We start from the raw sequence: 13,793 nt of genomic DNA, 5'->3' as shown, positions 1-13,793 counted from the left end.
AAAAAGCTGTGATGATTACCATTAGTTTTAGCTGTCAAATTGTCAAAGGAGGCTATATCTTACATGTATGGGTGATGTATAAAAGAAAAAGGGACGCAGTGCTTTGATAGTAATTTGTCAACACAACCACAATTAGATAGCAAGAGCAGGAAAAAGTTTTATTTAAATTAAAAACTGTGAGGGAAGTAGGTTAGTCATGCTAACTCGACCTTGACAGTCATGACATCAACAGTGAGGAAAATAAGTATTTGAACTCCCTCCAGTTAACTAAGACATTTTTGTCTTGGTTAATGTCAAGTTGTCATAGGAAAGGCATTTTAAATAATGTTAGCTTTCCATTAAAAGCTTTATTATTTACCGAATGACACATAATGACAACAGTCATAAATACTATTGAARACTCCTCCATGTTCATGACAGCGTCATGCCAGTCTTATGCACATCCCTTCAAATAAAATGATCTGATCTGGTAATTTTAAGCTTTACTTGTGTTATGTCGCCAAAATCATGCAATACAAAATATGAGTGGCAGAAAACCTGTCTGAATTCTGAATGTCTGAATTTTCATGCTAGCATTGATGCTTTTTTATGTGTTAATATTCAGTTGTCTGTCATTGAATTCCTTCCATATTTTCAACCTGAGCAGCTGAAAATTGTTAATGTTTTTTTTTATGGTTTTAGTTCAGATTCATTCTGTTTCTCCTTATTGCAAATCACAAACATTCAAAGGGCCCTCCTTGCATGGCAAGGTGCAATGTGGTTTGGGATCATTTGGGAGGCAACTTTGAGCTTTGTAATTCACTGATTCTTGTCCAGCAATACTAACCAAATCTCCATGTTTATTCAGAGCGTGAACAAAGAGAGGAGCTTGAGGCTGATGGGTCAGCATAAGGACACCACCCAGCTGGCTCAACAGATCCACCATGTGCTCAACTTCTGCAACTGGGCCATCACTTCAGGCAGCAGCACTGCATTGCTCTATAGCAAGAGGCCGGTATGTTTCTCATAAGACTCGCTTATTCACTCGTGGAGCATGCTGACCCAAGTAGTTTCCATCAAAACCATTAGCACACACACACTAATGAATTTTACTTGAAGAAGATCCCAGTTTCTATTAGTTAGCTTGTTAACTTTTTAAGAACACAGAAGTTACGTAAGATGAAGGTTGGCAAGTTGCGCTTAATAACAGTTTATAACCTCTAAGTGGGCATACAGCAACATACCAGGACCACAACATTAGCTTAGTATTTCCTTTTTAGATGCGCATAAGGTTTTAGTTGGTCTTTTATAGCTATAATAATTAATTTAATAACCTTACTCTGTTTGTGCGATTGGATGTAGATCATGTACCAGCTTCGCCAGCTCTTTAAGGCGAGACTGGAGCCAGCCCCACAGTCCAATGGAGTTGTACGGTTCTTCTGTGACCCAACTTTTTGGGCTAAAAATGTTGTTAATTTAGGTGAGTAAAAAACTCTAAATGTCCCTTTAAAAACTTTTTTTTTTTTAATTTGTAATTTTTAAAAAATTTTTGTTTTGAGCTATTGCTTTTAAGATTTCTCAAACTTATGTAGAGAAAAAAAAATACTTTCACATCTGTTTTCACAGTGTTTCCCATTTTTAAATGATGGTAAGTGATGGCTCGTTTTGTTCTTTTTTTTTCTTCTTTTTTTAATCCTAGGTAATTTGGTCATTGAAAAACCTCCTCCAGTTCCACAACCTCCCGGTGTGATGGTAGGCGGACCGACCATTTCACCGGGCCAAGGTCACCCCGGCAAACATCCAGGGCAGATCAACCTGGCTCAGCTCAGGCTGCAACACATGCAACAGGCTGCGTACGCACAGCAAAAACATCAACATCAACAGCATCAGCAGCAACAGCAACAGCAGCAACAACAGCAGCAGCAGCAGCAGATTCAGCAACAAATGCGGATAGCCTCCCAAATGTCCCACCAGCATCCCAGGCCAGGCGGCCCACCTTTGGTTCAGCAGCAGGTACAGTGAACTTGCCAGTAATAGAAAGTGAATTTGTTTTATGCTATTTGTTAAAATGGTGTCTTTTGTTTGAAGTTATGCATTTGTGGCATTTTATCAGTTTGCCTCCAGTTTTTAGCGGACTGTGATTTCTGATAATTTTATCAATACTGAAATATTCTCTAAACAAGTTTAAACTTAATGTGGTATGCGTACCAATAACATTTATCCAACTTAGAAAATGCCCATTTGTTTTCTGTTCTTTTTACTTCAGGTTTATTCASATACTTTCCCTCTTAATTTTAATTCACTAGATTGTGAAGATTATGACGGAGGCTATCTCTGCCTCAGATAGAGGCTAAACAGTGCAAACTTCATTTCCAGATGTTATCAAAGTATTTTTATAAGTCTGCCAGGTCAGAAGCTTCTACACACACGGTGACACTGATCAGTTAGAATCTGATAACACTGCCTGTAACAAACAATACCAAGAAAATGGGAAACGTTCATTCAAAGTCAAATGCAGGTTGCATTAAAATAAACAATCTTGAGTTACTAAATCAAAGCTCCCTGAGAGCATGGATAATTGTTTTGTGCTGGCTCCTGCACAGTAGGAAAGAGCAGATGAGCTGCCCACGCAGGCTACAAAGTGAGATTCGGGTGATTGGTTTATGTGATCGGTGATCACCGATCATCCACTTTTTCACGGAAATTGACCGATTATGATAAATTTTTATTGTGTTTTTTTTTCTGACTAGCCTCCAAGGCTCATCAGCATGCAGCAGCTACAAAGAACTGGAGCTATGAATGGTGGGACCAACCCTTCTATGTACCCCTCCTCCCATCATATGCGTCTGGCTGGTCCACCACAAGGCCGGATGCCCACAGCTCAGCCCAGACTTAACGGACAGCAGTATGCCCCTATGATGCAGCCTCAGTTACAAAGACAGGTTGGTATACACACASGCACACACACATTCGAATTGTGTCAGAATGAGTGTACATGTTCTCTGTTCTGATATTTTATAGATATGACAGATGAGGCTGATCTAAACAGCCAGGAACTCATTTTGGGTGGATTTTACATAAAAATCCACTCGAGAYTATATATAACTAAGATTATAGTTATGTATAGTCTTAACTATGCATTGTTAATTCATTCTAATTAAACAATTTGTAGTAACATTAAAGTTTGGTCAATTTGTGTTTGTTTTGTTGTGGTCTGCTGTAGTTCCCTTTTAGATAAAGATAGTCCATAAACTTTAGCTGAAGATTTAATTCAACTTTTTAAGAAATCCTTCCAAGAAGAGTAATTTGTTTAGCTGAAGAAGTGGTAAAATTGAAGATCAAAGATCTTAAATGTACAAAAAAATGAGAAATTTCAAAGCCAAAATGTCAGAAAAACTAGATGCGTAATCTCAAAGTGTGCAGTTCATTAAATACCTGAATAAAGTCAGGCTGATTTTAATCTGTTATCCCTAAATACATCATTCCATGTCTAGTAGTAATGATCCGTATTGTTCTGTAATATTATTACGGAATGATAACTCTGATTAAAATAACACAATTTCACTGTTTTGGCACAAAATAATAATAAAAAAATCTGTTGTTTATATTTTATTTAAAACAAAGTCAGAAGTTAAACTATTATGTGAAAACTAAAATAATAAACTGAATATTCCAGGAACAAGGCTGTTCTCAGAGAGCCTACTAAAAAACATTGTTTGGCCAAACATAGTTGAGCTGTTTCCAGACTGATGGGCGTCTTCTAATCTTCTCTCTTGTTTTTGCTGTACTGATGATGAATAAATGTAGACAAGCCAACGACAGTTTCTAAAAGTCTTATCCAAAAAGATTTCTTAGCTCTCCATGAATTTTAATGGTTAACTTAAGGAATTTCCTTAAAAAGCTACTGGCTGAAAATAAAATAAAAAGCTAAGTTATTTGTAAGATTATAGGTAAAGTCAATCAGTTTTAGATTGAGCATATATATGCTTTGTTAGTGCATTTAAAGATGCATGCTCATCCTCAGAATACAGGGAGTTCTTATCAGTGCTGTTAGATCTTCACCACTCTGCAGACATGGAAATGTACTGGGGGTTTTTTTGTACATGTGAGATGAGGCAATAGAAACCTGCACTATATCCAGCCCCCCCTTTTTTCTGTGTCCAGATGTCTTTAGAATCTGAGATGAGCCACCAAAGGTTTCGTTTCTTACTCCAATCAGGGGTTTGGCACTTTTTTCCTTCTTTGTCATTCATGTGTTTTGTGCAGCATGTGTGGTTGATCACCTGCATGATCATGAATTCGTGTTGTTTCTAAGACACATTCTGAATAGTTGTTTGTTGGTTTTTTTTTAAGAGTGACCTTCTCTTTAATGTTCCCAAATCTTTCTTCTCCTCCCATTTGTTTTTCCGTATATCTTATTTTACTTTTTTCTTCTTTTTTGTATGTCCTTGCCCTCCATTTTTTTCTCTCTCTTCGTGCAGCATTCCAACCCTGGACACGCTGGCCCCTTTCCAGTGGCRTCCCTGCAYAACGCCAGTCCCACGAGTCCAACCAGTGCCAGCATGGCCGGTGCCCACGCACACCGCGGCCCTGCCAGCCCCATAATTGGTCCCATCGAACTCATCCCCTCCGTCACTAATCCTGAGAACCTACCCTGCCTCCCTGAGATACCGCCCATCCAGGTGTGCATATTTTAAATTAAAATKTCTAAATTACGCCAAAGTTAGATTTGCCAAAACACTTTAGCAAGACATGGATTAATCRAGGTGTATTCAGTAGAGATGTGCTGATCAGGTTTTTTCCTGCCGATACCGATCACATTATTATTATTTTTTTTTTTTTTACCATAAACACTACCGGTTACATTTTGTAACAGGTAGTGTGGAAAAAGGAACCATGAATTCACCTTAATTTAGACAAAACCTTGTTTTTAATAACCTTTTCCAAAAAGAAAACTAAACAAAACAGGCATTGTGCAAATTGTACTGCTATCTGTAATACTATCTTTAACAGACTGAAAACATATGAAGGCTCTGAAGAGGCTAAATAATGCAAAGAGTCAAAATAAAACCTCTCAACATTGCCAAAAAAAATTCAAGTATAAAACTTAACATTCAAAGGCAAATACAGGATCCATTACAATAAACAATCCTGAGTTACTGAATGAAAACTTCCTGATAGTATGGCGGCTAGCTGATAACTGCTAGTTCTGAGTGGTTGTTTCTGACTGAGCGAAGTAAGTATGCAGAGCAGGGAGGAAATCGATTATTTTTTTTTAGAGATTATCTGTCTCATGTTAGGACAGCGAAAGTTTTAATACGTATGTAAAATGTATTTTTTTAGGTTAGATGCTGCAGCTTCAAGCAGAGGTTCGGTGTGAGAGTCACTACCAGGTGGAGCAGAAGCCGCGCTCCGTCTGTGAAATATTACTACCTGTAGCACGTAGCAGTCGTTCAACAGCGAGAGCAGAACCAGCGTCTTACATCGCAGCTCGAAGACTTAAATAATTTTGCGGGTCATTTGTTTAGCTTTCTGACCATCATGCTAATCCGGGTGAGTGTTTGTAGCTGTGCGCTGCTTTACCTGCTATCTGATCCTCCATATGTCTTTTTTACTGCAGTGAGTCTTGATGTAGCCAAACTCCGTCAAGTATGCCATTGTTTTTATGTTGTATTAGCTTCATTTTGTTGATGCATTTTGACTTGCTTCAGTTTTCTGCCTCAACACGCAAACTTTAGTGCATTATAGTTCCACATCGCTTAGGATTTATTGCTGCGCGTTTGCACAGTGTGAAGGAAAGAGGAGACCAGCTGCACAGGCAGGCTGCGAAATGAGATGCAGGTGATCGGTATCGGCAACAAGAGCCAATGATCGCCGATCACCGATCATGCACTTTTTCACGAAAATCGGCCAATTATGATTGGTGACCGATCGATCGGCACACCTCTAGTATTCAGGCATTTRCAAGTGCAATGATGTGAACAATTTTAGTGCTWATGAACTTCACATGGTTGAGATAATATTTCCCYGAGGCGTGGACCCCRATTTCTTTAAATTTGGGCAATCAGGCGATGCATGTGAAAACGAACCTTTCCACCGATCTCATTTACTTTTAGGTTGCCTCCAAGCTGCTGCATCTGGGCATTTTCTTTTTGCACTAGAAGGAAACTTAAAACTCAGGACTCCTTTTTGATGCTTTAAGTTGTTTTGTTTTAAATCCTGCTGAGCAGTGCTGCACAATGTGCAAACCAGCCAGAGCCAGTAAAAGACCATGAAAGCTGAGTAATGCTGCTGMSTGCAGATAATGTCATCTAAATGATGGCTAGTTAATCCATGTCGGTATATCATGTTAAGCTGGAAGAACAACTAGTGTTGTTACCTAAGTTGCATCCTTTGCTGCTTATTTAATATTGGGAGTAAACCCAATCCTCTTTAGTTTCAGTGCAGAACTTGTGCTCGCTTGCTTTCCACATATTTAAAAGAAATCTTTATTGCCACAATAGAAAGAGCAAAGAGTCAGGGAGGAAGAATTAGACCAGAGGCCAGCAGCAGGACGGTGATGCAGGGTCTTCTCAGGTAAGGAGAGATTATGACTAGCAGAGAAAAAGACGTAGGTTGATGGGAGAAACCAGGCAGGTATCAGGATTCRGAACATTCACTCAATTACCCTCTAGAATATGTTTAGTCTGACACAATGAGAAGTTCACATGTAGTTTTTTTATTGAACATCAATGATCACTGTTGCCATTATATGCCATGCATACTGTCTCCCTTGCAGACAGTTTGTTTCTCATGCGCCATTGTCTGACTTTGCATTCAAAGAAATAGGCTTCATAGATTAACAGTTATTAGTTTTAGTTGAAGATTATGCTAARCTGAACATTGGTTAGAATTTTCTGATGACAMRGGCACACTTTAATGTCTCTGTTTAAGTCATTACTGTCCACTTTGTAATAATAAACATGTTTATTTTATTTGAAATGTTACAAAAATACTTATTTTTGTATTTATATAAAATAAGAAACCTGTTTACTGCTGCACTCAGATCACTCAGGTCAGGTCGGCTGTAAAACTGCAGTTAGTGAACCCCTAATTTCAACACTTTAAATTACATATTCAAGATCATAAAATAGTAATTAAAACACAACACAAATGTTTTATATCAATACAGTAAGAAGTACAAGTTCTTTAAAGCTACAGGGTTTCTGGGTTTTAGAAAGCTGATGTAATGTATYAACATGTGTAKCTTGGATAATTTCTAGAGGACAATTTAACTTGTACAAAACTAAAGTCTTTAACTCTTCTACTGATTATGTTCACATAGATTGGAGTTTGAGGAAATAGGCTAACGCTAGCACCCTTTTTGACATGATTACAAAATTTACCTTTGAGTGGATTAAGCWTACAGAAACGACATACTCCAGTTTCATAAATTTAGTTTCTTTTTTTCTTACTTGATTTTTAATGAGCAGTGTTTCAGCCGTTCGTTGCGCTCTCACACATGGTTCGTCTTTCTGACAGTAACCAGACCCTTGACTGAGCAGGTCGCCTCATGCACACCTAGAGAGGAATCAGCAGTGATTAAATTGGTTTCCGTTTCTTGCCGTTTTGTCATCATGAACATCAGTCTAAAAGGGAAAAGTCCCAAAAATCCAGATTTGTTCCATTAAAACCAAAGTCAGTATTCCAAAACACATTCTTTACTTACCTTTAATATGTACTAGATATTTTTAGGTACTGCATTACATTAGGAAAACATTACTTCATTATAATAATATTTAATAATTTGATGAATGAAATGTTAAGTAATGGACCTCAAATATTACAGCCTTCCAAATATTGCTTTCAAATAGTCCTTCTTTATTGTAATATTGCACTGATTGCTCTATTGTGCAGCTATGCTATTTGATTCATTAGCCAAATCTTGTTGTCCCTTCTTAATGTAGTTTGTCATGCAAACATTTCTCTTTGTTCACGTGGAGTTGGAATAACCACCAAATACCACTGTAATATAACTTTGTCATAGTTGAAAACTCTCTGCATCTACACACACTCGCTGATGCGCTCCTAAACTCTGACTTTTGTTGTCAGCTGGAAGATGCTGGCTCCAGCAATCTGGGATACATCCTCTCTCGTTGCATCTCCGCCAGCCAACACCACCAGCTGGGCTCAACAGACATGAACCCCTCTCCCGGACTGTCGACCCTTTCTCCTGGATCGTCAGGTACTTGCAAGAGAGTCATACTTTATTGCTCACCCTCACCCCCATGAACTGTTTAGGTAGAAAAAGTAAAGTTTGCAACTTTATCACAGTCCATGTTCTTCTCTCACAGGTCTGTCCAACGCTCACACACCGGCACGACCTTCCAGTACGTCAAGTACAGGCAGCAGAGGCAGGTAATGCAACAGGAAGCTTTGTGGTGCAATGAAAAGGGGTTTAAAGAAATGGAGAAAGCATTAACAAATCAGAACTTCAAATATAACGTGGGAACGAAGACTAGTTGTCTTTGTCTGGGATTTGAGTTGTAGGTAGATGTGCTTGTTAGCTTAATACAGTATTACGGAGTGTCTGCTCCTTCTTAAATGTCAAAATCTAAAATTAAGGCCTTAAAGACTTAAATTTGTTTGAAAAATTAAGGTGTATTTTTAATGTTAATTACACTGGACAACAATCGTCTTTTATCTCTTTTTGCAACTGGCAAAGGTCCTTAATTTCATTCATAATGGTCTTAAGTCTTAAATTAGCACAAATTCTGATATAGACATGGAAAAATATATTTTTTACAATCCTCATATTGATGAAAAGCGAGGATTTGCATGGAGAAGCTAAAACCTCACTGCTGGTTTCTTGTTTCAAATACGCAAACAGAAACCAGCCAAATTAAAGAACTAAATGGATAGTCGAAGTCGACGTCAATTCCTCTCAGCATGCAAAGCAGAGGGAAGCGCGCTGAAAAGAAAACRACGCCTTAGTTAGAAAGAGCTCCTCTTATGCATGTCCAACAACTTCTCACCATTTCCTGCTSGTAGAGCCGCCACACAGACATTTATTGATGGCTCTACTCMTGCTGGAAGTAATTAGGCGGATGAGGTACGCTCATGTGCTCTTGGTCAGACCAGGGGAGAGCATTTCATTGTGCAGCAGAATGATGAACACAGGCTCGTGTCCAGGAAAAGCCAAAGAGCTTTTCTTGTAAAGATGAAGGATATCTTTGATTTATGGACTCAGTCACTGAAGGCCAAACTAAGAGCCAAAAAAGCACTCGGTGTCTGCAGCGCAGCAGCGACTTGGAGAGGATCACCTGGGAGAATTCAAAGTCTCTTCTGGTTTTTCTGAATGTAATATTTCAGGCTGTCCTTAAGCATAAAGTGAATTCCATCAGCCRTTAAACGTTTRCATTTCAGTTGGATTTAGTGTTACTTTTTCACATCTGAAGCCTCCAGAGGGAGAAATATTTCTTGATTATTGCATAGAAATTATGTCTGTGGTAAGAACTATTCAGACAAAGTGCAGCACTATGATGTAGGTTTTATAAGAATGTTGAAGCCGAAAGCAACAAAAGATGTGAAATATATATTTGGTATGGAAGAGTTTCTTTTACTCAGTAAGTTTATGACCTTACTGCAGTTTTTCTAACTTCTTAAGACTCCTGCTGTTGCTTGCTCATGCCTGCTGATATTTGCAGAGTATTTCTTGTAAATGGACTCTTGCTGTTGTCACTCCAGTAATTTTTTTTCATTATCCTACTCAGTTGCACATTTCTTTTAATCTACTTGTGTCATTTTTAATAACTACACAGCATATTTTTACTTGTGTTGTATTTTTGCTCCTACTTTGTAGTATCTTATATTTAATTTTCTGTTTTTCATAAATATTTGTTTTACTTTAATATGCATGTTTCCATGTACTTTTAACTGTTGCTTGTCAAGACTGTGGGTTTCAGCAAAGTCCTTAAAAATCTTTAAATTAATCATCCATATTTTTCCACATTGTTATGAAAACATGTACAATTCAGCAATAATCAATAATTTAGGATATTATTGCAAAGTTMATTTATTTCTGTTAATCAGTTCTCTGTTAGTAATAATATATGGATTAATTACACACAGTGTCTTTTATGGTTAATTCTAATGATTTTCTGCAWACAGCTGATAAAAACACAACATTTAAGATTAGAATTTACAACAGATCAACACAGAAGCCATGTTTAATACAGAAATGTGAACTTAGTGGAAATTCTGTTAAATGTCTGTATAAAGAATATTTTCAAAAAGTTCTTTTAATCTTAAATATATATATTTTTGCCCACTCTGGAGTTTTGTGGTAAGAAACTAAGACAATACTGCTACCAGTGTTATCCAATTATTTAAATGCCATGCATTTTTGTGCATTTTTATATATTTGGTGGCACTATAATCCAGTATAACGAACGTTTTAGGATGTAAAAAACTGCTTAGGCGATGAAGTTGTAAAAAAAAAAAAAAACTGAATTGTTTCAATGGCAATCTTGTTCATAAAAATGTTAGGTTTTTTCCCCTGTAGATGGAATAACTTGCTATAAACCCAAAGCAGAAAGACAAACATTTTAAATATTTGTTTATTTTTTGCTGGTCATCGTGTTATTGAAACATTTAAGAATATCATCAACTATCACGTTTTCATAACATTGTGCAGCCCTAGTGGAAACCAAAACAGCAGCAGGCATTTTTATGGCTTATTTATGTTCGGTTTATCCTGCCCCCCGTTTCCAGTAAGCTACTAATGGAAAAGAAATGACTGAGAGGGAACAGTAAACAATGTCATAAGACTGATTTCATCCAAATGGCCACCTGCTGGTTCAGCATAGTTTTTACAGCGTTCTGATTAGAGAGGAAAAAATCTATGTAGCCACAGTCTAGTGGACTGATAATCTGCAGGCATAAAGAGAGCGGTATGAGTTTTATGGTGAGTTTTATTTTGATGTCTGGGTTTTGTTTGTTTTCAGCTCTAGCTCTGCTGGCAGAGCGGGGACAGGTGGTGGATCTGCTGCAGAGCAGCTGAAGGTGAAGAAAGAACCCTGCACYGAGGATGACTACAGCTGCTCCTCTTCTGTGAAGACCGAGCGAGGCAAAGACGCTGGGAGGAGCGCCTGCATGGTATGGACAGCCATTCCCATGCTGGATGTAAATCAGTGTTTTTAGTTTTAAATGTAGTTACTGGTCAGATAATTAAGTCAAAATTCTATTGTATACATTTTCACTAAGGCTGGGTGATAAATGTCAGCACATTGTAGGCGGTCATGTTGTTTGACAAGCATGTTTTACAGCTTCTATTTATTTCAATTGTGAATTTCTTAACAAAAATGAAGTCATGATATTACAAAGAATGACCTTGTACTGTTACCAGATTAAAAACATTTAATGAGAATAAATTGGTAATTTTATGAGAACTCCATCACTAAAAATAATTAAAAATTAAAATGAGGAATACTGAGCATCTTGTGAAGTTATACCTTGGCGTAAGTTTTAGAGATAATACTGTACTCTAAATCTTTTAGCACATCGCCATCAAATTATTTTCAGTTGCAGGACTTGGATTTGATTGTGCTAACTGTCTATTTTAGGGCTGAAACGATTCCTTGAGTGATTCGAGTACCTCGATTATTTAAATTCCTTGAGGAAAATTTATCTGCCTCGAAGCGTCGTCCAGTTATGTTTTATTATTTAATGCACTGCGTTGCGGCCGGGTCGTTACTTGCGTTGCGCAGCGTTCTCACYTCTGCCTGAGTTGCTGACGAAAGTTAAGTGTTAGTGGCATAATGTCCAATTTTCAGTTTCGGATTTTATTAATTCATGATTATGTCTGGGAATGTCGTTTTTCGGGGAACCAATAAGCATCCTCAAAATGACTGGCGCGATGCCTGGAGCTTTTCTCCTCCCGGAGCTGCTGCTTGGTGGCCGGTTCAGAGTGAACACCGAGGAAGAGCGCTGAAGKTGTATTTATACAGGATAGACTGAATGCTGCAGAGCCCTACAGTAGTTGAACATTAAATTTACATCATCCCGATGTCAACAAATGGGCGGCGAAGCGCATCATGGCAGCACGTAGCTGGATGGTGTCAAATCCCATCGCTAACATGAACACAAAAGCTATAAATGTCTGGGCAAGGTGAGAGTTCATCTATTAAACTCACTGAAGATGAATACATAAACTAAAAGCTGGAATATAGACACTTTTTTTAAGTGTATTTGTGAGCCTGCCTCTTTGTCATTAAATTTAATGTAATTTCAGTTTCTTGTATAACTTTTCTTCAGGTTAACTTAGAAAGTGAGCTATTATTACAGGTTAATTTTCTAAACTACAGAAAAGTAACTGTTAGGGAAGCTCAAATATGAAAATTGGACTGATGTTGGTATCTGATAGCAACACTGGTGTTGTCTTAGATTTACCATTATATTATTTTATAATTTTTTTATCCGATTACTCATTAAATCGTAAGAAWAATCGATAGAATTCTTGACTACTAAAATATTCGTTTACAACAACCCTACAACAAGACCATTTCCAAGAAAGAACTACTCGTCACGTCACATCCTGATAAATCCATCAAAGCTTTTTTTCTTGTATTTTTAAGACTTTTTCAAGTACAGCTATATCTTTATTCTGCTAATAGTATTCTTGTAATTTAACAAACATTTTTGTAGCCTGGCCCCATTACCCTGTGGTAGAACTCACAAAATGGATGACTGAAATAAAAGCAACTTTTTWAAAACTATTTCCTGTCATTTCATTTTTTAAAAGAGAGTGAGGAAAGAAAAAAATCAATTAAAATCAGATGACGTRAAAAAAAATGTAGGATTTATTGCCCAGCTTTAATGTCCAGTCTTGCGTGTTTCAGTGTTAAAGTGGCAGGTTAAAGAACATTTCTATAAAAAAAGTGCACCTTTGTGTTGTCACTGTAGATGAGCAGTCCAGAGAGCAGCCCACTTGGAGTTCCATCCGCAGGGCCAGATGCTTACAGGGACATCGGCGAACGCGTCAAAACGGAGCCCATGTCTGAGACGTCTTGCTCTGGACTGAACGGCACGTCGTCTTCCACCAGCACTACGACAAGCCAGACAGGCTCTGTGCTCACCAATGGAAGCGTAGTCAAAAGAAGCGGGTCGCACGACGCAGCGCAGGGCGGCGGCGGAAAAGATGACGACCCCAACGAAGACTGGTGTGCCGTTTGTATCAACGGCGGTGATCTTCTGTGCTGTGACCGCTGTCCCAAAGTATTCCACATGAAATGCCACGTACCCACCATAAAAATCTTCCCACAGTAAGTGCATCCTGTGCGTTTGTATGTTTTGCCATAGTAACATTTCAGAAAGCTCAACTTTGTGGCTGTATTTTGGTAAACTAGATCAATCTAAAGGCTCCACTTTGTGTGATTTTTGTACCATAGAGGTGAATTTCTCTGCACATTCTGCCGGAGTATAGCTGAGCCAGAGATCGAGTATTGTGATGAAAGCAAGAGGATCAAAGGAGATCAGAGCCTGAGTCCTGAAGACCAGCGGGTCAGTGCTGTCAAAATATCAGAGACGTCTTCATGACGACTACAAGACGTGTAACTTTGTGTTTTTCTGTCTGCAGAGATGTGAACGCCTGCTTCTGTATATTTTCTGTCACGAGCTCAGCATGGGATTTAGGGAACCTGTTGCGAGCTCCGTAAGTGTTTCCACCTTTCACACACTTAATTCAACAAGCTGCACTACATGAATTGCATCAAATATTTCACTTACATTAGCAGCCACCACATTCGTGATCACTAAATAGTAGAGGTGTGCCGATC

The 13,793-nt window shown here is 38.1% G+C and overlaps 1 protein-coding gene across 4 annotated transcripts in view; it reads left to right on the top strand.

Annotated features, from left to right (window-relative positions):
• Positions 1-13,793, top strand: part of trim33 (tripartite motif containing 33) — a 35,390-nt gene that overhangs the window by 14,225 nt on the left and 7,372 nt on the right. For 2 of the 4 annotated variants that reach the window (XM_008413026.2, XM_008413025.2), the window contains exons 7-18: positions 848-994; positions 1,342-1,459; positions 1,679-1,992; positions 2,730-2,921; positions 4,144-4,200; positions 4,461-4,661; positions 8,071-8,203; positions 8,313-8,376; positions 10,965-11,115; positions 12,922-13,280; positions 13,407-13,518; positions 13,595-13,669. In XM_008413026.2, coding sequence (XP_008411248.1) covers positions 848-994; positions 1,342-1,459; positions 1,679-1,992; positions 2,730-2,921; positions 4,144-4,200; positions 4,461-4,661; positions 8,071-8,203; positions 8,313-8,376; positions 10,965-11,115; positions 12,922-13,280; positions 13,407-13,518; positions 13,595-13,669 — 1,923 coding nt within the window. The remainder of the gene's footprint in view (positions 1-847; positions 995-1,341; positions 1,460-1,678; positions 1,993-2,729; positions 2,922-4,143; positions 4,201-4,460; positions 4,662-8,070; positions 8,204-8,312; positions 8,377-10,964; positions 11,116-12,921; positions 13,281-13,406; positions 13,519-13,594; positions 13,670-13,793) is intronic. The other 2 variants (XM_017305933.1, XM_008413027.2) reach the window with 1 other exon arrangement.

The sequence above is a fragment of the Poecilia reticulata genome, linkage group LG7 (genome assembly GCF_000633615.1).
Source record: "Poecilia reticulata strain Guanapo linkage group LG7, Guppy_female_1.0+MT, whole genome shotgun sequence".
Taxonomy (NCBI): Eukaryota; Metazoa; Chordata; class Actinopteri; order Cyprinodontiformes; family Poeciliidae; genus Poecilia; species Poecilia reticulata.
The sequence above is the reverse complement of the archived record's forward strand: the minus strand, read 5'-3'. Positions and strand labels throughout refer to the sequence as shown.